The 23,902-nt window shown below is 36.9% G+C and overlaps 1 protein-coding gene across 3 annotated transcripts; it reads left to right on the forward strand.

The window, feature by feature from the left end:
• The first annotated feature begins 6,460 nt into the window (after positions 1–6,460).
• ZFP42 (ZFP42 zinc finger protein) lies at positions 6,461–12,894 on the forward strand. Of its 3 annotated transcripts, none has more exons than XM_077775052.1 (3): positions 6,461–6,649; positions 8,409–8,481; positions 11,335–12,894. In XM_077775052.1, the coding sequence occupies exon 3, from the start codon at positions 11,449–11,451 to the stop codon at positions 12,361–12,363; it is 915 nt and encodes a 304-aa protein (XP_077631178.1). In that variant the 5' UTR covers positions 6,461–6,649; positions 8,409–8,481; positions 11,335–11,448; the 3' UTR covers positions 12,364–12,894. The 3 variants fall into 3 exon arrangements, with proteins under 3 accessions (XP_077631178.1, XP_077631175.1, XP_077631176.1); XM_077775049.1 differs by having other exon boundaries at positions 11,350–12,894; XM_077775050.1 differs by having other exon boundaries at positions 11,353–12,894.
• Positions 12,895–23,902: the final 11,008 nt, after the last annotated feature.

Raw genomic sequence — 23,902 nt, forward strand, 5'->3', positions numbered from 1 at the left:
TAATGGGTTCCAACTCAGAATCCGAACATGAATTTAGATCTGAAAATTAAAAAAAAAAAAAAAAGACTATGCATAATTGTGTACCTCACAACTAGTAATTTTATATCTATATGTGTCATCACCTATTTTTATGACTTCAAAAATAATATAAAACAGTAACCAAAATGTCATACAAGTTTTCTATTTAAACTATATATGCCTCAAAAAGCCTGGAGGATCCAATGTGTCACAATGATTTTCTCTTGCACCAATGTGCACTTTACTGGTTTTCCACTTACCACATTACAGATACAAAAGATCTGTAAAGGTAATGTTAAATGGCTGATATGTGGTACACACTACCTCCCTAAAAGTCAAGGTAATTTTACATAGAGAAAGATGGCATTGAGTCTCTAAACGGTTTTCTGAGAGGTATGATTCTTGATTTGCATCTTGAAAGAGATATAAATTTGGAATTGGGGTTGGCGGTGAATTTCACGGGAGGAGTGGTGTTAGAGAGGATACTCTAAGACATACATTACATTTTCAGGGCTGGAACTAGAATTAGATTGTGAAGCTCGTGTCTGTCCACTAAGCAGATCCTAAAAGCAAAATATCATTTGGATTGAATCCTAGGACAGATTTTATTTTTTTAAGATTAGTGGCAAAACTGACAAAATCTAAATAAAATTTTATTGATAGTATTGTGACAACGTTGATTTCCTAACTGTACAAAATATGCATTGGTTATGTAACACATTAATATCAGGGGAAGCAGGATGACTGATGTATGAGAACTCTCCACATCATCTTTGCAATTCTTCCATAAATCCAAAAGTATCTCAAAATAAAAGTTTTTCAAAGACCATGAAATGTGAGGTTGACTCAAAAAACTTTTTATGGGAAAGAATAAGACAGGAACTAATTCAAGTTAGAGGGGGCCCTGAAAATTTTCTTGAGGTGAACCCAATTTTAATAGGTTCCTTAGTAGGAAAAGAGGTTATGTGAACCGTCTATTCTTCAGACAAAAAAAAGGATCTTAAGAAATTGCCAAAAAATAACTTCCAAAGCTCAAAGAGAATATGCAGTCTGAAATATAGTCTATAGGTCTTGCACTTAGGCCCACGGCTGAGTTCTCCCAGAGAAAATGAAACATGACAATATTTGTGTTGTTACAGCTTTGGTCTAAAGAGCTGACATGAATGACAGTATAATGACACGTCTTATTCTTGTCAGTGTGAACTACCAAACAGCTTCCACTTAGATTAAAAAAAAAAAAAAAAGAGTCCATGCTCACCTATGTCTCACACTCCCACCACCACCTCTGGGTGAAGTGGGCCAAAAGGTACACACTTCCAATTATAAAATAAATAAGTCACAGAGATGTAATGTACAGCCTGGTGACTCTAATACTAATAATATTAAATTGTATATTTGAAAGATGCTAGGAAAATAATTCCTAAAAGTTCTCATCACTAGAAAAAGAAATGTAACTTTGTGGCGATGGATGTTAACTGGATTTATTATGTTGTACACCTGAAACTAATATTATGTTTATATCAATTATATCTCAATTTTTTAAAAAGTGCAAAGTCAAAATGTGCTTTATTATGCCCTCTTAAAAGTCATAATCTACTAAAATATCACATTCCAGGTAAAAATATATATTATTGACTGGGTTTGGGGAAGGTTTTTTTGTTTTTTGTAGAGAAACTCTAAAAATACATTTTTAAATCCTTTAAAACAACTGACAGAACTTAAAAAAAATTAACTTTAAACTTTATGTCCAGATAGCAAGACTTGGGGGTCTAAATTTTGGCCCATAAACTAATACCTGCACAGCTTTGAAGATGCATTTGTCATTACTGACTTTCCATTACCTTACCCATAAAATGGGTAACAACAATTCATAAGGCTATCAATATCAATAAGTATGTAAATAGGCATTATAAATGACAGAAAATAATAATGCAAGAAGAGACTTCTTATAAAAGATAAAATCATGGCATCTCTAAAATACCATAATATAATGTAAAATCCTATATCTCAAAGAATTAAACACACTTGAGTTCTGGGTTTGTTTTTTTTTGTTTTTTTTTTTTTTGCAATGTTATTGAGAAATAATTGGCATAGATCACTGTATAAGTTTAAGATGTACGGCATGGTGGTTTGGTTTGCATCATTATGAAATGACTACCGCAATAGGTTCAGCTAATATCCATCAGCTAATATCCATTTTCTCATCTAGGTACAATAAAAAGAAAAGAAAGGAGAAAAGGGATGAAAACTCTCTCCATGTGATGAGAACTCTGAGGATTTACTCTCTTAACTTTCCCATATATATCATATGTCAGTGTTATTTATAGACATCATGTTATATGTCACATCCCTAATACTTCTTTATCTTATAAATCCAAATTGTACCTTTTGACCACTTTCCTCCAATTCCTCTTTCCCTCACTCTCTGCCTCTGGTAACCACAGTCTGATCTCTTTGGCTTTTCTTTCTTTTTTTCTTTTCTCTTCTTTTCTCTTCTTTTCTTTTCTTTTCTCTCCTTTCTTTCTTTCTTTCTTTCTCTTTTTTTCCTTTTGAATATTTTACACATAAGTGCTATTGTAGAGTATTTGTCTTTTTCTGACTTCACTTAACATAATGCCTTCATGTTCCACTCATGTTGTCACAAATGATAGGGTCCCCTTGTTGTTTTAATGGCTGAGTAGTATTCTGTTATACTTCTATACCACAACTTTTTTATCCATTCATCCATCTGAGGACAATTAGTTATTTTCATGTCTTGACTTTTATGAATAATACTGCTATGAACATGGATGTACAGATATCTTTTTAATTTAATATTTTCATTTCCTATGGATATATTTCTAGAAGTGGGATTGATGAAACATATGGTGGTTCTATTTTTAATTCTTCAAAGAACTTCCATAAAGTTTTCCTCAGTGGCTGCACCAATTTATAATCCCACAGAAGATCTCTTTTACCCCCTCTATCCCAGCATTTGTTATCTCTTGCCTTTTTGATAAAGGCCATTCTAACAGGTGTGGTATACTTGAGTTCTAACCTGAAATTAGGTGCTTAGTTGACCTACTTGCTTTTTTTTGGCCTCTGAATTTTCCTTTTTTTAATGTTTTTATTATTGAGAGAGACAGAGACAGAGAGTGAGTGGGAGAAGGGCAGAGACAGAGGGAGAGACAGAATCTGTCTCTCTGAGCTGTCAGCATGGAGCCCAACGTGGGGCTTGAAGTCACAGACTGCAAGATCATGACCTGAGTCGAAGTCAGATGCTTAACTAACTAAGCCACCAAAGGTGACCCAATAATCATCTTTAAATGCAAATAAAATGATGATAATAATAATAGTAATGATAATAATTGTATAAACTTGATTTCTAGATAAAATGAGTCAATGCATATACATCATTCAGTTAGTATTAGCTAGCTCAAAGATAGATTGAAGCTCCAACAATGAAACAACAGTTGTAAAGGTTAATATGCATTTATATATGAAGCATGCTTTCTGGTAACAGTCTATTTCCATTGCTCTTGGGATGAAGATCTAACTTCCTACCATGGTCTACACGGGTGAGGAGTTAGCAATGCACATGCTCTCTTGCTCTCCCTCTTTAAATAGCTATTCCCTCTACCTTTAGAGAAGTTCTGCCCTCTAAACGGCCTTCAGATCATAACAGTTCTAGAGGAACCTTCCCTGAACTTCCAGATTCCATCACAGCCTCCCATTATGGGATCCCATAACACCAAATGCCTACCCTTCATGGTCCTAATAACAGCTGCATTTGGCATTTACAAAGCATGATTATTTAGTTGTCTGCCTTTATTTGAATTTTTGATACTTATTCACCATGGATTTTTGCACTAATTTTTATTTTTTAAAATATTGCATTAAAATATAAATTGTAGCCATTTGCAATGACTTGGATGGAGCTAGAATGTATTATGCTAAGCAAAATAAGTCCATCAGAGAAAGACAAACACCATATGATGTCACTCACATGTGGAATTTAAGAAACAAAACCACAAGATAGATAGTTGAAGATATGTTCAGATAGCAGAACATATGGGAAGGGGGTGGGGAGGGGGAGAAAGGGAAACAAACCACAAGAGTCTCTTGATGACAGAGAACAAACTGGGTTGATAGAGGGACATGGGTGGGGGATGGGCTAGATGGGTGATGAGCACTAAGGAGAGCACTTGTCCTGGTGGGCACTGGGTGTTGTAAGTGATGAATCACTGAATTCTTCTGAAACCTGCAGTGTGTGTTAACTAAAACTTGATTTTAAAAAAAGCAACTAAATAAAAATTTTAAATTTGAATATTATTAATTCTAGTTACTGAATTTTTTGGCATTCCTTAAATTTTTCTGTGGGGAAACCTGTGAGTTACTTGCCTCACCCTAGTTCCTACCCTGCTACTTCAGCCTGCAAATTCCAGAAGGCCAGGGATACATACCCTCAGGGCCTAGAACAGTGGCCTATCTGGAGGGGAAAAAAAAAACCTTAAATATGTGTATGTGTTGAGTGAATTAAAGCATATTATATTTAATGTTTCACATTCTAAGCATTTTAAGGAATATATTTGTTTGCAACACAGAAATAATCAAAAGATAATTTTTAAAAACTAGCCAGGATGTTATTTGTAGAAGAATTATACTAAAATTGCAGTAATCCAAAACATTACTTGTTCCCACACACTATTCTCTTTGTACCAATTTCAAAAGGCAGCCCACTTTTGTTTCATGGTTTAATTGGTTCCCTAGCTCATTTTAGAGAACTGCCCTGGAGCTAGGTTCGTATGACAACAGATCAGTGCCTTCTGTTTGGTTTACTTCTTCAGGAAAGCTAAAACAAAACAGGAGCAAAAATTTATGTAGAAGGTGGAGTGTGAAATGTAAACTTAGATTTTCTAAATATGTGGTCTCCAGTTTCCAGACAAAGTCACACTAACACAAACCAAGTGAACAGACTAAGTCAGTGGTGAGGAAGGGGTTATAAACTAACCTAGCTGATTGTATGTACTGTCTCAACAGTTAAGGGGCTGATAACAAAAGGGTGTGGTCTGGTGACATTGATCAAAGAAAGGATTTTCAGCTTAGGTATGTGTGAGTATCTCTCTCTATATACATACGACCATCATCATTTTTTATATCTAAATTATATATGAAATAAAAATATAAATGGTATATAGTCATGTATACATAATCTACATATACAGATAATATATATTAAAATAAATGATTATATGTCACTTATTTATATTTTTATTTATGTATATAAATAGCGATGATACACAGAAAGAGAAAGAGATGAGGGGGACTTTCGAAGACCAACAACATTTCCATACAAAGGCTTGAAAAGAATGTCTATTAGGATTCTTAAGGTGGTATTTCTATAGAAACCTAAAACATTAACAATTTTATCACCAACAAAAGGGTTGGTGAAAACCAGCTCTGAAAACTTGTCTATGAAGTTTATACAGACCATAGCATGGCGCCATAGAGAACAGGAGAGAAGTCGTTTCTGCCTTCAGAAACTCACCTACGAATAATATGCTGTAACAAGGTAAGGAGCTAAGGAAGCTTTACGTAGCTTCAATCTTACATGGGTGAGGATCTGGTATGCCTACTGGAGGAGATGAGGGAATAATACCTACAAAAACAGTTTACATATTTCCCCCATTGGAAATGATCTTTTACTTTCTGATCTCACAGCAAGAGATACTGATATTTATTCTAAACAAATTTAAAAAAAAAATAGCGTGGAGAACTGCTCCCAGACACATATGTGAATTGCAGACAAGCTTCAAGTAAAATTGAAGAGGTTTTTAAACACTGACTTGGGTTTTTGTTTTAATGGTCTGCGTGCTTACATGAACTACTAAACTTCACTAGACCATAGCCAATGGCGAGCGCTGACTGACCGCGCCTTTCAAAGTGAGTTGTGTTACCTTTAGGGATATGAACGGTCACATTAATGCCTGAAAAAGAAAAAAAGCAGTAATTCTGAGGCTGGAGATAGAGTGGGGTGGGGACTGGGGGTTGGGGATGGGTAAGAGAGCGTAGAGCAAGGTGTGGTGTGCGTTTGGGGAAACCTCTATTTCCAGGAGGTAAAAGTGCCTCTACGCTGAATTTTCATTTCATTGAAAAATAACTGCTTAAATATCATTATACCTAAGTTGATTTGTTAAACAAACACTGGGTGCCTACTACAAGCTAAGACTAGGAGCCTGGAATTCAAAAATGTTCGCCCACGTGGTGAAGGAATGTGGACTGAGGCGCCGGGGGAGGAGTCACCCCTGCAGGGCAGAGTCTCGGCTAAAGGTGAGCGCTGGGGATCAGGCCTAGGCGGCCAACCCTGACCTGGGCGGAGCAGAGTCACACCCGCCGCCACTGCCCTGCTACATGATCTCCTTACCTTTACAGGTTTGGTAGAGCCTTTCCTAGGAAACTCTAGCCCAAGCAAAGTCGGGTTGAAATGTAGGTGTAGCCTAATTTGAATATGTCCATCAAAAAGAGGGCGAGTCTAATAGGCTGAGCGTGAGGCAGGGATGATTTCAGCTACTGTCTGGGGGCGCCAGTAACAGTTTCTTCTTGGTCTTTCTTTTGGAAGGAAATGGAATAGGAAATATCACAGAGTGCATGGGTAAGTCTTGCTTCGTGGAACTTTGCCTTTTTTTCAGATATGGGGGAAGGTGTGTGGTAGTGAGTTCACCACTTAGAATGTATTTTTAACGTGGGTCCTGTTCAAAAGGTATGGAGAGCCAGGGACGGGAGGTGATTTATCATCCTAGAACCAGAGGGGAATGGTCCCTGGCCAGGAGACTTCTAGTGTGTAGACTGTGCTGACTATAGCTGCCTTGGGCCACCGGCCTCAAACTTTTAACACAGATAAAGGAGGAAAACAAATATACTTTCATGAAAGTAGATGGCTGGTTGAAATTTCCTTGAAGTTGCATTTTTTAAATTTTGTTTGAGAAATTCATGTAAATATTATATTTCACTGCAACAAATGGCTAGATATGTCTTATATTAAAATGTTTATATTAGAATGTTCACTTTATTAAATCAAGAGAGTAATACCTGTCTTCCATTTCTTCCCTCCTCCGATTATCTCTGAAAGTGTCATTACCATCTGCCCAGTTACCCCCGCAAAACACCTAGGACCGCTTAGTCATTATTGATTTCCCTGTTTGCCTTACTCCTATTATCCAGTCCTCGAGAAAGTTTAGAAGGTTCTATCTCTGTTTTCCCTCTCTCCCGCCACTTCATCTCCACTACCAACACCAGCACTCTTTCTGGATTGCCAAAGAGCCTAATGGACTTTTCTGCTCTCACCCTTGCCTCCCGAAGTCTATTCTCTACATACCTTTCTAACCCCAGCCAGAGCACGCTATTTCCTGGTTTGAAAGAAACCCTGCAACGGTTGCCATGGGTTTGTGAAAGAAATGGAAATGGCTGCCTGGCTCACAAGATTCTGCAAGGCCCCCCACCTTATCTCAGGTCGGGCCGGTCTGTGCCAGCCACAGTCTGTAATAAACATGGCTTCCTTTGTCCTCCAGCATGCAAATCCCTTTGTGCTCCCCGCTGGAGCACAAAGAACCTGGAAAGAACACTCTCTTCCCGTCTCTTCCCACGGGCTGATACTTTTCTTTTTCAGATCTCAACTCCCTACTTGGAGGCTGTTCCAGACATTCTTTCTTAAGATGGCCTCCCCCATTTCCTTTCCTTCTCATACTCTAATTGCTTTTACTTCATAGCATTTTTCTCAACCTGAAACCATTTTGTTTACTTACATTTTTATCTCACACAGATAAAAGCTCCATGAAAACCAGGAACTTTGGGTTTTTTTGGGTTTTTTTGTTTGTTTGTTTTTGCTGTTCTAGGGTCAACACCTAGAACAATGTTTGATACTAAATATTTGTCAAATGACTGAATAAGTAAATGATGCACTCTTGGCAGTACTTCTATCCCAGTTTGAGAAATATAAAATTATAGTACTGTCATACCGTTAATTTAATATCCAGATTCTGTCTAAATACCATGTTTACCCAGTACATTTTCCAAGTAGTTAAAGTTACTATTTCAGTTTTATACATCACTCACAAGCTTAAATTTTGTATAAGAAATGGTAGGATCTGTCAAATAAAAATCTAGCTTGGAAAAGTAAGGGCTACATTTTGGCTTTGATAAATGCATAAAGAAAATACTTCTCTCTTTCAATCCCAGTCTCAGATATCTTTCTAGGTAACATTTTGGCATCATTGATAACCAACTTTGTGAAACTTCTAAATTAAGTATTTTGAAGGTTCCAAATAATTTTGTAGTAAATCAATTTTATAGATTTGTTAAACCAATATCAACAGTATGTTTATTAATGCATATTTATCAATTCATTTCATCAGACGAATGTTCTAAACCCTGGACGTGAATAAAGCAGAAGAGGACTTTGCCCTCATAGACCTTACAGTCTAGTAGGTAAGACAGACCTTAAGGTAATCAGTACCAGAGACTGATGAGTGTAAAAGAGGAAGTTACGGAAACACTGAGCCTGGGAATCTAACAGCCTAAGAATCAAGGGAAACTTGTTTGAGGAAGTGATGTTTAAGCAGAGATCAGAAATATGAATGAGAAATAAGCTTGTGTGAGTGTGTGTGCACACTAGTAAGGGAAGGAGGAGTGAGGGTGGGTTTTCTTATGAGGGAAGAGTGTGCCGCTTTATTGGAGGTAGAGTTTATTATGGCTGAAAAACAAACAGGGGAGCTGAAAAAAGCAAGAGATAAACTTGGGAGAGAAAAGCTGGAATCAAATCAAATTGCATGTATTTTAATTAAATGGCCTAAATGGGGGAGGGGAGTTTTGTATTGTCCTACTCAAACTTTAGACTGATTGCTAGTGATTTTGCCCAAAGATGTTATATTCATTAATATGATAAAGAAAAGAATCAAGAATAACTTTCAGTAAAGAGAACAAGATTTTGTTACGCCAGTTTTCCTGAATATGGTCTCCTGGTTTCTTTGACCTTTCTAAAAGAAAGAATAAATAATAACACTTGTACCATTTACCATTTTACATATATATAGTTTGAAAAGTTTTTTTTATAGTTTTTTGGTTTTGTTTTTGTTTTTTTAATTTTTGAGACAGAGAGACAGAGCATGAGTGGAGGGAGGGACAGAGAGAGGGGGAGACGCAGAATCTGAAACAGGCTCCAGGCTCTGAGCTGCCAGCACAGAATGCCATGCAGGGCTCGAACTCACGGACCGCAAGATCATGACCTAAGCCAAAGTTGGACGCTTAACTGACTGAGCCATCCAAGTGCCCCTTGAAAAGATTTTTAAATAGCTGTGCTTTTCAATTGCTAAAGAAAGAATATTTTAAGTTTCTTAAAAATTTGCATATACATTACATAGAAATATGTTTATTTATATATTATATATATACAAATGTTTAAGAAATTCCCTTTGCAATTTATATATAAAACATTTATATATTGTATACAAAGATAGACTTTATTTTACTTATACTTTATAATAAAATTTTTTTAATGTTTATTTATTTTGAGAGAGGAAGAGAGAGACAGAGATCCAGAATCCAACAAAGGTTCCAGGCTCTGAGCTGTTACACAGAGCCCAATACAGGGCTTGAACTCACCAGCCCTGAGATCACGACCTAAGCCTAAGTAGGATGCTTTACCAACTGAGCCATCCAGCAGCCCTATAATTTATATCTTAAACCTGTAATTTACACAAAACATTACTTATGTATTATGTAATTATACATATAAATGTTTAAGGAGACATTTTAAACTCTCCCAATAGTAATTGAAAAACATGTTTTGATGCTGTGTGTTTGCTGAAAGTAAACAGTATGATTTGAGATGGTATTTTTAAATGTAGCTATTAAAAAATATTTTCCAGCTGTTAGTTTTCTGTCCATTACTTTCACGTGTACTCCTTTTTAAAAAGCATTTAATTTTTGTCCTATAGCAGAACATCAGGACAATAAAATTAAGAGATCTATAAGGCACACAATTGTAACATCAAGCAAAAGGCTCTTAGAATATATCACATTCATGCTTTAACTTTTATAATGTTGCTTGTAGATTTTTTTAATTTAGTTACTTATTTAGTTATTTTTGAGAGAGAGAGAGAACGTGAGAAAGGTGGGGAAGAGCAGAGAGAGAGACAAAATCCCAAGCAGGCTCTATGCTGTCAGCAGAGAGCCCAATGTGGGGCCCAAACCCATGAACCGTGAGATCATGACCTGAACCAAAATCAGGAGATTTTGCTCAACCGACTAAGCTACCCAGGCACCTCACTTTTAGATTTGTAAGAAAAAGACAGAAGATTATTCAAGGCTAAACTCCCAATGCCTTTGTTTTGGCTTGTATTCCTAAGAGATGGGAATGCATGGATTTCATGTGTCTTATTCTCTGAATCTCCATCTTGTGAAGAAACAGAAAACTACACATGGGCCAAATCCAGCTTCTGCTTGTTTTGTTGGAACACATGTTCATCCTTTATGTACCACCCATGACTGTTTCCATATGACAAAATGCAGAGTTGAACAGTTTTGACATAGACCACATGTCTAAGGGCCCACAAAGCTTAAATCTAGCTCTCTATTACGTTAAGAAAAAAAATACGACCCTGGGTCTAGAATAGTATCTGGAACATCGCAGGATCTACCGTAGACTTAATGAATGAATACAAAGGTGAATAATACTAGCTCACATAAGCATTCAGCATTTGCTCTGTGCCATGATCTGTGCTAAGCACTTTAGATGCATTATTTAATTTGAATTTCACAACAGTATTATACAAGAAAATAAGCACATCTTGCTTCTTCAGTTTCTTCCAAGTTTTTAGTCAACTGCTATCTCCGTCAAGGCCTGCCTGAGCTCCCTACTCAAAATTGAGAATTACTTTTTACTAGCTCCCTTGCTCATTCTGTAGCACTTCACCTTTTAATGTGTAACACATACTTATTTTGCATGTTCACGAGAATGTATACTCCTTGAGGCATAGGCTTTTTGTATGACTACTTACTGATATAGCTCAACCTATGAGCAGCGTAGAGTAGGGCTAGCACATAGTGAGTGCCCAGTAAACATTAGGTGGTCAGTTGGAAAGGGCAGATAATTTGTGGGGATACCCACATAAGATCTAGCTGTACCATACATCCTATGTCACAGCTCATTCTCTTACTTTCTTGGGTTTGTCAGAGAATAAGCAAATGTAGCCATTTCGTTATTAAAAAGTGATGTAGAGGCCATTTTTTAAGGTCATTTTCTGACAGTGGTTCTAAAGTTGGAATATATTTTATCTAAAGGTTACTATCTCAAAGCAGGTGTTGGCTGAAGACCATTTACTCAGATCACTTTCACTTTGGAAGTAGCTGATATATCCCAGTGCAAACCTTCAAGGGAGCAGCAGGCACGGCAATATGGACCAGCAAGTGAAGGAAAGGGCAAAGACTTGTGATGAGAAACGCCTGGGTAGAAGAGCCTTCAGTGGGGATAAACCAAAGCCATCCAAGCCACGGCCAGCCCAGCAAGAACCTCCTGACATGCTATGGGACTTAGAAGACAATGGTGTATTCTTTGAAACTAGCCATCTAGTTGTTGGAGAAGATTCCTTCTCTGACTGTTACATAGAATGCATAATAAGAGGTGAATTTTCTGAACCCATCCTGGAAGAAGACTCCCTGAAGTCCCTTACCTACCTGGAAGAAGGATCAGAACAAGAGCTTTCTCAACAGGTTCTTACTGCAAGCTCGCTTCTGGAAAAATCCTTGAAATCTGGGCAAAAAGGGGCAAAACAAGAACTTTCTCAACAGACTGGTGGAGAGAATTCACAGCCTGAGTATTCAGAGTATGTGACAGGCAAGAAGCTCTCTCCTGAAGGAATACCCGGCACTCATGTATCAGATCCTAAACAGTTCGCAGAATTTGCTAGAAAGAAGTCCCCCAAAAATAAGAAATGTGACACTCCAGAAAGAATTGTTTGTCCTCATAGTGGATGCACAAAAAAATTAAAGAATAGAGCTTCCCTGAGAAAGCACCTCCTCGTTCATGCTCCTCGAGATCATGTATGTGCAGAATGTGGGAAAGCATTCAGCGAGGGTGCAAAACTAAAAAGACACTTTCTGGTTCACACTGGAGAGAGGCCATTTCGGTGCACTTTTGAAGGGTGCGGAAAACGCTTTTCCCTGGACTACAATTTGCGAACCCACGTACGCATCCATACTGGGGAGAAACGTTTTGTGTGTCCCTTTGAAAGCTGTCACAAGAGGTTTGTCCAGTCAAATAACCTGAAAGTTCACATCTTAACTCATGCAAAGACCAACAAAAATCAGTGAAAGAGAAGACGTAAATAATCCTTAAATAGGATGAGCATATTAACAAAATAGTGATCTGGGGACAAATGTACCTTATTACTGTCTCCAGGAAGGAACTTTTTCAACCAGTTGCAACCCTGCATGGTGTGTGTGTGTGTGTGTGTGTGTGTGTGTATATACATATATATACACACATATACATATATATGTATATGTATATAATTTTAATGTTACTACAATGCTCCTGTAACTTATAATACCATTTTAGAACATTTTAGAGCATTCGTTAAATACTCTAAATTTCCAACAGGAAGGTCAGTAATGAATTTACTTCAAAAGCATAATCCTTAATACGTTATGAATTGGATTACTGGATATGGGACTTATTTTCACATGCTATAAATATGAAATTAACGTTTTTAAAATGTGTAGTTTCCAATTGTTTAGCTTTCACCTATTAGGAATAAACTTCATGCTACATGTGATAATCCTAGAGAATGAAAATTTTGCTGTAGATTGTCAAGTTAATGAGTAAACATTTTTCAAAGTTAATTACATATTTTTATCCTTTTTTATCATTGTATGAAACTGTATTGAAATCATATAGTTAGAGTTGAATGTTTATTCAATAGTGCCAATTCATTTGAGTCCATTTTAGATATTTTAAAAGGAAATAAAACTCCAGAGTTGCTAAATCTGGATTTAAAGAAATCAAAGAAGTATGCGTTGAAAAGAGATACCAGGGGCACCTGGGTGGCTCAGTTGTTAAGCATCTGACTTCAGCTCAGGTCACAATTTCACGGCTTGTAAGTGTGTTGGGCTCTGTGCTGACAGCTCAGAGCCTGGAGCCTGCTTCAGCTTCGGTGTCTCTTTGCCTTTCTGCCCCTCCTCTGCTTATGCTCTATCTCTCCAAAATAAACAAACATTTAAAAATTTTAATAAAAGAAAGAAAAGTGATACGATCGATTTATCTTTGAAATTAACAAAACATTGCCAAGGTTAATATTTAAGTACTGGTGAGGGGTGAGGAGAAAGTTACTTGTCTCCATGCCTGGTTAAGATATAAATTGTCACAGCTATTTTGGAGGTTTTTTTGCAAGTGTGCTTTATAAGTTTTCTAGGGCTGCTATAACAGTACTACCAAATGAGTGACTTAAATAGCAGAAATCACAGTTCTGGAGGCTAGAAATTCAAAATCAAGGTGTTGAAAGGATTAGTTCCTTCTCAGTACCATGAAGGAAAGATATACCTGGCTTCCCTCCTTGGCTTATAGATGGCCATCTTCATGTTTACATGGTTGTTTTCCTTTATACCCACATCTCTTCCCTCTGTGCATGTCTATGTCTAGATTCCCTCTTACAAAAACACCACTCATTGGATTAGAACCTATCCTAATAAGCTCATTTTAACTTGATTACCTCCGTGAGGACCCCATATCTAAATAAGGCCATATTCTGAGATACTGAGGTTAGGATTTTGAACTAATTTTTAGCAGTTCAACCCATAATGTGCATTTCCTTAGACCCAAGAATTTCATTTCTGGAATTGTATTCTACAGAAATATTTGCACTAATGTGCAAAGATATTTGTTCAAGGATGTTGAGTGAAGCATACTGATTGTAATTTCTATCTTAAATGCCCATTAAAAGGGAACAAGTTGTGTAAATCATGATACCTCTATTCAGCAGAACATGGGCAGAAATCCTTAAAGGAACTCTGACTGTAAAGGAAAGGAAACAGAACCATAACTAGAAGAAAGCCACAGAGTATGAGGAGGTTTGTTGGTTTTAATAGATGGGACAGAATCTGGGGTAATTTATATGCTATGGAAGAAAATTCAGAGAAAGTAGTTAAATACTCTGGATAAAGGGAGAAACTGTTTTGTCCAGAGGTGGCTGGTAAAAATAAAACTACAGTTTCAATATAGAGATTAACTGAATCCCTAACTGGAGTAATATGATGGGCAGAACAAAATGCAGCTATCAAACCTGAAATACATCTCTCTTCCTTACATTAATAATTATAAAAACTTAGATCTATATATATACTTATACTACATTTGATGTTAAGATTTAAGATCCCATTGTTGGTAATGGTAGGTAATATATACCATAAATTTAACAGCTTTACAGTAAAAAAAAAAAAACTAAGCAGGTAAACTTTAAGATTAATTTTGATTTGAGAGATGCCAGAATGTAAAATCCCATACCAAAGCAATTAAAGAAAAAATGAAGGGCTTAGATTTTGGCCTTAGAAGGAGCAAATTGTTACTATGGGATTTTATGGAAACTCAACTCTTGTCCTGGATATGGTATGGCATTTATACCACCATTTCTACAGAAATGTGGGTCTAAGTCAAAAGGAGTATTGAATACATAATCCATTCATGAATTTGGAATTTCCTCTAGATCAAACACCTGAGTATAGAATTTAGGATGGGAATTTGGTATTTGATTTGATCAAGATGATGGAGCATTTCTGTCTTGTTTTTGCTTTGACATTAATGTGTTTGATTTGCTTCTCTACGAATTTCTACCTCAGAGTTGAATTAGGACATAGCGTCTCTAAAGGCTAAGCAAAAAAGGCAGGATTAAATAGAGAACAGTCAAGACCAGATAAAGTCAATGGCAGGGTTTAGGGAGCAAGCTCTTGAGACCTGGGACTCAGCATCAAGAGGGATTAATATTGACTTCCTGTTTGTAGATGTTGGTCTACTTCTGTAGATGACTCTTTCTGGAGGTAAGGTTCTCAAAGATCAGTATTTACAACCCGAAAGCTTAATGTACAAGAAATACCAACTTGAGAATGGGTTTGTATATCTGGATTTCAAGTCTTAAATTCTGACTTGGGAATAGGACGCTCTTTGGCTAGCCTCCTAGCTGTTCACAGTGTTTTCCAAAGAAGATCCCTAAAACTGCTAAGAATGTAAGAGGAAGAAGGCAGGTGAATGAAAAAGGAACAGAAAAGGGCATTAGTTAATGGGGATATGTTATCAAAAATCTTAATGTTTTGGAAAAGAAATGTACATATACTTTTCTATACTAGTATTCTAAGAAAAATAAACACAAGATATGTGAACATATATCCGGAGAAAATTGGAAAAGGAAATAAATCCATCAAGATTTTCAGATGTCTTGAGGCATTAGCATGGTATTTGGATTCATGGCCTATATCCTCTTTGTGTGTATGTGTGTGGCCAAACATTAATAGCCAGGAGGTAACACCAGAAAAATGGCTTTCCACAAATAAATGAAAAGCCTGAGGTACTTTCTTGGTATCTCTAACACATAGGTCATAGCTGGCACTTAATAAATTATGGAATTAATAAATGTGCAAAAATGCAGCTTGATATGCTTTTTTAAAAACTAATTATACAGTTCTCAAAATCATACATAATTCAAAAACAGGTAATTACTTGTCTTCACATAAAAATCTGGTTACTATGAAATAAAGGTGAACAACTTCACTAAAGTAGTATTTGTTCATTGAAAGAAACGTAAATGCTTATAACCCATGCATATATCACCTCTTATGCTCCAAAAGTAATTATCACTCTTGAAAGAGTTTTTAAAATGGTTATATTTGATCATTTTCAGTAATACTGATAATTACCTTAAATCTCATCTTTTTTTTCCTGTCTTTGTCTAAAAGAGACAGGAGACAGGGTCTGTTCACCTCCTAACATCTTAGATAATGAAGCACTAACCTGCATTGAGAATTCTATCTACCAAGACTATGATTAATTAAAAATGTGTTAAGACACTTACATTCCTACTTTAAATTAGTTTCTTTTATTCCTGGTAGGTACACAGATCTCCCAAATAGTCATATTTGATTTATTTCACTGTGGCTACAACATGTATTGGTGGCCACAGAAGTTCTGTCCTATCTAAAAAAGAATTACATACAAAAACAGATTTGTCAGATTCTTCTCCGTGGAATATGCATGTGCAGAAATCCGTGTGTGCTTGTGTTTTAATTACCTAATGCACTAGCTCTGAATAAATTGCATGATTACATCCTACATTGGACACAGAACAGTACATGATATATTAAAAAGCCATTATATTTGCAACTCTGAGCAAGAGACTATAATTAAAAGGCAAGTGGATGAAATTAGCTTAGAGAGTACAAGAGTTTAAGTAGGATTTGGTAAATGAACATTAATGGTTAACATGTGGTTTTTATTATGTCTTTTTTGCTTCTTCACTCTGTGACCCCAGGGTTGAATTTTTTAGATGTCAGTGGACCAGACATCTGAAAACACCTGTACCAAGCTATGCTTTACCATGTGGCTAAAGTTATTTCCATAAAAGAAGCCAACATAACTTTTGCAACTTTAGTAAATCAAAGGTATTAGGTAAGCTAGAATGATACCCTGGGCATTAAGAAACTATTTTTAATGCTCCTAAGATCTCGGGTATGTGTCATAAAAGCATAGTTCACGCTTCCTGCAACTCAAAATGTTGGTCATAAAATACACATGTACAAATCAAAGAAGGAATAAAACTTTAAATAATTTTGATTATCATGATCATTAAATATAAAAAAAAAGTTGTTAAAAGTTAACGCACAATGTGTGTAATGCCACTTCACCTTTATCCAAGGTAACCGATACATTTGTGAACTACTGAAGACTCAGAACAGTACTGATTATTTCCAAGTGTGGGAGAAGAGGTGGAAATCTTTGTGTTTACTTTTCTATTCCTCCCATTGAGAGCTGGGAGTCTATTTCCCTTCCCGTTGAGTTTCTGCTGGTCAGTGAACGTAGAGTAAGGTGTAAATGATGCTGTAATGCCTGTTCCAGGCCTACCTTTTAAAAGGCCTGGTAGCTATTGCCCTGCTCTCTTATAAACTAATTGCCATTTAGGCGGCATAGCTACCCTAAGACCACCATCCTGGGCAAAATCCAAGCCACATGCACAGGGCTAAAGAATAAAATATGGAGAGAAAAAGGTCAAGGAGTAGTGAGGTGCCAGACATACCAGGGAAAGAGGCATCTTGCAGGGTCAGCCAGCCCATCACCCCAAGTGATGCCAAATGAATTGCAGGCACACTGCCTGCATGGTGTCTTCCTAACTTCCCAACCTACAAAATGATGAACTACATAAAATGGTTATTTACATGATGACTATAGCTGATAACACTATTATATAATTGAAATTTGCTAAGAGAGTAGAACTTAAGAATTATAACCATGTATAAGAACATCATATATGAAGTGATGCTACATTAACTAATGATGGGAGGAGTCCTTTAAAAATTTATATGTATATAAAATCACACTATACCCTTTGTCTTAAATTTTATTTGTCAATTATATGTCAATTAAGCTGAAACAAAATGATTAAGTCAATAGAATTTTGTTTTTTGTTTATTACGCTGCAACAGATATAAGCACTTCAGATTTGTTATTTGAACTTTACAGTCTCCACTTTCCATGTGTGCATGAGAGTTGTGTGTGTACATGTGTTTATATATACATACATACATGTTTATATAGATTTTATCATATAGTTTATACCTAAGTTCAAAAGGAATTATTGAATATACTTTCAAATTTATATACCAGATATAAATTTCAGTAAAAGTCGTGACAGGGAGGTAGGTAATGAGTTCCTTGCTCCTAAACCAAAAGAGACTGATCTATTTGGTAGGAGATCTATGTAAACCAAGGCTGCCTGTATTAAAACTAAAACTCAGTTTCTCTAAAGGTTGATGGAGGTAAAGTCTCCCCATGGGAGAATGTTTCTCTTGACCAATGGCTTATGTCTTCCTGGGCTGCACCTCACTCAGAGGAACCCCATTAATTACTGCAACTACCACCACTGTCCTTAAAAGGCCCTGGTACACTTTAACAGTGACCAAAGCATGAGCACACAGGTCTTTCTTTATTACTTAGCAGTGAAAATGAAATGAGGCTGGACATTTTTTAAAAATTTTATTAGAGGGAAGGACATAACACAATACAGCTTGCTTTAACTTTCTCAGGTCACAGGCTTAGGGGAAATCCACCTGTTTGGTCGGGATCCAGAGTTAAAAGAAAAGCTCCAGTAATTACCTTTCACCTGAGACCTGATTTAGTTTTCTGACTCAGGTCCCACTTATCCTCCTTGCTTACTAAACTCAGTGTGTCTTTAAGTAGGAGACCTTAAAGTTATCCTATTTGGGGGTACAGGATACACACAAGGAAGATAGTCTTGTAGAGATAGGTGAAGAATAAATTTTGAAGGCTTTATAAAACCATCCTTAAAAGTTAGAGTTTTGTCTTATAGTCAATAAAGAAAGCATTGAAGGAAATAAGTGACATGATCAAATTAACTTTTAGAAAAACCATTTGGGATGCAGGGTAAACGACTGACTGGGGAGTAAGAAAATAGGCAGCTGTTGCAATAATCCATAGGAGACATGACATGTCTTATTGGACTTTATATTTCCAGCAGGTATAGAACACAATAAATGATTAGTAGATGTTTGAATAAATGTTTGACTTAACTAAAAGGATTTCCAAACAGTAGTAAAAAAAGAAAAATGAACGATGCACTAACCTCAACCTCACTGACACACAACAATCAAAAGACAAATAATCTAATTAAATGAGCATAGGACTTGAATAGACATTTCTTCAAAGATGTATATATGGCCAATAAGCACACATAAAGATACTTAACCTCAGTCGCTAGGAAAATGCAAATCAAAACCACCATCATACCACTTCACACTCACTAGAATGGCTATAAAGAACAAACAAGTATTGGCCACAAAGCAGAGAAATCTAAACCTTCATTAACTGTTGGGTGGAAATGCAAAATGGTGCAGTTCGTTTAGAAAACACTTTAGCAATTCCTCAAAATGTCAAGCACGGGGCCTCCTGGGTGGCTCTGTGGACGTCCCATCAGCTCAGGTCATGATCTCACACTTTGTGAGCCCAAGCCCTGTATTGGTCTCCATACTGACAGCTCAGAGCCCGGAGCCTGCTTCTGACTATGTCTCCCTCCCTCTCTGCCCCTCCCTTACCCATGTTTTCTCTCCCTCTCTCTCTAAAAAAATAAGCAAACATTAAAAAAAAAAAACTGTCCAGCAATGTCACTCCTATAGAGATGTGAAAATCTGTTCACACAAAATCTGTATACAAATGTTCATAACAGCATGATTCACAACAGACAAAAAAGAAGAAAAAGGAAATAAGCCAAATGTCCTCCAACTGATAAATGGATAAACAAAATTTGGTATATCCATAAAATGGAATGTTAGGTCAGCCATAAAAAGGAACAAAGCACTAATATATGTTACAACATGGATGAGCCTTGAAGACACAAAGTAAGTTAAAGAAGCCAGACACAAAAATCCCTACGTTGTACGATTCCATTTACTTGAAATGTACAGAATAGACAAACCCATAGAAACTGAAAGTACATTAGCAGTTGCCAGAGGCTGGGACACAGAGACAACAGGCAGTGACTACTAATGGTTTCTTTTCGGGGTGATAAAAAGGTTTTAAAATTAGTCCTGATGGTTGTAGAACTCTGTGAATGTACTAAGAAACACTTAACTCTATACTTTGAAAGGATGAATTTTATGATATGTGAATTATATCTCAATAAAACTATTATTTTAGTAATAATTTATGCAAACTCGTATTGTCTTATTAACTGTTTCACAGTCATTTGCATCGCAAGGAATAACTAAGCACATTAAACACCCAGGAAGTTAGATAGCCAGGGTTAAGAACACAGATACCAAAACCAGGCAATCTGAGTGGAAACTCAGTTTCATCACATAGAAACTGTGTGACTTTGGGCAATCACATAACTTCTCTGAACTTTTAGTCATCTGTAAAGTAGGAATAATACCTATCAGAGACGTTGTGAAAGTTAAATGAGACAACAGACAAGAATGCCCAGCTAAAGTGCTTAAGTGTATTATTAATATCACCTTTAGTGGGTGTACTTGGTCAGGACTATGGTCCTGCCCCTTAAGGTTCTCAAAATCTTATAGCTCAGTGTAGGTAGCTGATAAAATTATCACATTTATGTTTCCTTAATGTGAATATATATTTTTTGAAAAGTGTGTTAAAGATAAAATTTTCACGGTCAGCATCTTGCAGTTTCATTTGTTTGTCTGCTAAAACTAAACGCCTTGTGACTTACACAGTTGAAGGTTTTCCAAGGACAGCTTTAAAGTGGGTAGGTCTGGGGGCGCCTGGGTGGCTTAGTCGGTTAAGCGTCCGACTTTCGCTTAGGTCATGATCTCGCGGTTCGTGGGTTCGAGCCCCGCGTTGGGCTCTGTGCTGACTGCCAGCTCAGAGCCTGGAGCCTGTTTCAGTCTGTGACTCCCTCTCTCTCTGACCCTCCCCTGCTCATGCTGTCTCTCTCTCTCTCCTGGAAATAAATAAAAAACATTAAAAAAATAATAATAAATAAAGTGGGTAGGTCTGGGGTGCCTGGGTGGCTCAGTCAGTTAAGCAATCTGACTCTTGAACTTGGCTCAGGTCATGATTTCACGGATTCATGGGTTCGAGTTCCATAGCGGGCACTGACAGTGTGGAGCCTTCTTGGGGTCCTCTCTCCCTCTCCTTGCCCCTCCTCCACTCACATGTACACTCTCGCTCAAATAAACTTTAAAAATAATAAACAAAGTGGATAGGTCTGATATTTGCAAAGCCCAGTTCACCCCTCCCATGTGCCAGCCAGCCTCCACAGACGTTTTTCTGTTATTAAATGAACAAGACAATTCAGAGACCATTCTCCCAGGAGCCTAGCTTCCCAGTGGTTCCCCAGGCAAAGCCACAAGAGCCTCCTAGGATTCCGTCAGCAAGAAGAATTGATGGCATCCTTCTCGGTCTAGGTTTTCCCAGACAAAGTTTTTCTTACAAGTGTTAGCGCTCCTTTATTGCCAGATATTTCTGGAGAAAGTGAAAAGAGCATACAAAGGATATTCATAATTTTATGAATTTTCACCAAGTTCTTAATTTTTAGTTTCTTTCTGAGATAACAAGCATGGGTGGGGCTCGGTGAATGCTCCCCTGTCCTAACCTGCATCAGTGGAGATCTTTCAGATGACCCTTCTGAATTACAGATGTAATTCAGGTTCATCAGGAGGTGCTTTATGGTGTTAAGGGGACCTATGTACCTCTAGACCAGATAGTACTTGAGGCCACTGGGTATGTCTCTTACAAGCAGGGTCTGAGACCCATGAAATACACTGAGTACTACATGTGAATGACTAGATAGCAAGATGCAAATTCAAAAAGTTCTGAAATATAATTCCCAGTCTGTTCTAATTTAACGGTGTTGACATATGATAAATGAGTCATTTTAAGATAATACAGTAAAAGGTAAGAAAGATACATTACTATTTAATTATTATTATTGCTATTGTTACTATCACTAATGACTCTTAGTGATAATGATAATGACTATAATAGGAACACTATTACTAAAGCCATGCCTTGGCTACTGAGGAAACTATAGGTGTCTACTTTAGTTTGGTTTAAGTAAAAAAGATACATTCACATTTGCAAAGTGCTTTGAAAATGAAAAGCACCGTGTGGGCATAAAATGGCATGTTGTATGTGCGTAAAATGGCACGTAAAACAGAACTGAATGTGTCTGCCAAAATCTATAGGTTGAAGCCTAAACCTCTAGTACCTCAGAATAGGAGATAAAGCATGTACAATGCAGTTAAGCTAAAACGAGGTGGTAGGATGGGCCCTAATTCAATCTGACTAGTGTCTTTATAAGGAGAGGAAATTTGGACTCAGAAAAGAGACACCAGGGATGTGGGGCCACCGAGGAAAGGCCCTGTGAGGATACAGCAAGAAGACAGTGACCTGCAAGCCAAGAGAGACCTCAGAAAAATCCAAACCTGCCGAAACCTTGATCTTGTACTTCGGGCCTCCAGAAGTGTGAGAAAATAAATGCCTGTTGCTTAAGGTATCTAGTCTGTGGCATTTTATTATGGCAGCTTAAGCATATTACAAAGGGCACTTTGTGGATTTGCAGTCAGAAGAAAGAGTGGGAGGTATGAAATAGCATGACATAGGCAGGGAATAAAGTCTGGGAGAGAACCACAGAACAGGCTGGAGGAGTGCTAAGCACACTTGTGCTAGAGAGATCTTTGTGTTGTGCTTGATGATCTCACGGGTCATGAGTTCAAGTCCCGCATCAGGTGAGCACAAGCCCTGCTTCTCTTTCTTCTGCCCCTCTTGAGATTCTCTCTCTTACTCATTTGCATGCTCTCCAAAAAAATTATAAAAAAAGAAATCGTGGAGTCTACTCAGAACAACAATACATTCAGTTTTGCTGTTATATCTAACACTGTCCTGTGGTCTGTAGATGTGAACATATGTGAAGCAGGGGAAAACAAAAGACTGGCGAAGACAGGTCTGCGTGGAAGAGATACTGAAAGCCCGATAAAAAGGAGCTACTCTAGGGATAAAGAGGAGAGAAATGAGTAAGGTAATACAGAAGTGAAATTTCCAGGCCATGGTAACACATGGGAGGAAGAAGAAATGTCTAGAATGGTCTTTAGGTTTCCAGGTTGGGAGAGTGGGTATGCCGTGATTCCAGGAAGGGAAATGAAAGCTAGAAAATGCAGAACGAGGAGAAAGGAGAGAATATGTGATATGTTCAGTTGAAGACAAGGTTCATTGTGTGTGGTGAGACAAAAACAAAAACCACTGTGAAAACTAAACCTAATCAAATCCGATTGGGGATACTAAGAGTTTTACGGAGTTTGCATTCTACATATTTATTGATTTCTTAAGATAGTTTAATCCTTTACTACAAAAGAAGTAAATAAATCAGAGAAGATATTTTAACAGGTTAAATGTCAGATAGTTTCATTACATTCTCAACCCTCCAGATTGACTAGTAAGTGTATGACAAAATCAAACTATATCAAATCAAATTCAAAACAGATCAAAGCCATTTTCTAACAGCCAAGTATTTATTTGCACAGATATATATGATCAAGAATGTCCAGCCAAATCTTTAAAATAATTAGGAATTCAAAGACCTGCTATCTAGACATTTCTCTAGTCAAAGAAATAACCATAGTTGTAAAATAGCTGACAAGCCATTTATTAAAACAGCAGGCGACTAATGCTTCTCCTTGTTTCAAGGTTACATTATAAATCAACTTAGAGGGGCAAAAAGCTTGTAGGAGACCTGTAGGAGGATGAGCAGAACAATTTAAACTATAAAAAAAAGTCCTAAAGTGCATATCTTACTTACAGAAAGAATGAGGTTTAAAAGGATGATAATTAACAGAAATTGACACAGCTGGCATCCAGCAAGTTTCAATTGCAAAGATCATATAAATTGATTTATAATGTTCCCATGTGACTAATGAAAGTAGATTGGTGACCATATTGTTCTAAATGATTGCATTAGAGAACATTATTACTTTAGAGAAGCCCACATTAATAATAAAATCATTATCACCAAGGAATAAATAAAATAATACTTTTCAAAATCAACGTGTTGGATTTTAACACTCGTATTTTATTATTCTTAACCATCGTTCAAAATGATTAAAAAGAAAACTTTCAAAGAAG

Source organism: Crocuta crocuta, unplaced genomic scaffold, assembly GCF_008692635.1.
Source record: "Crocuta crocuta isolate KB4526 unplaced genomic scaffold, BGI_CrCroc_1.0 scaffold734, whole genome shotgun sequence".
In the NCBI taxonomy this organism is placed as follows: domain Eukaryota; kingdom Metazoa; phylum Chordata; class Mammalia; order Carnivora; family Hyaenidae; genus Crocuta; species Crocuta crocuta.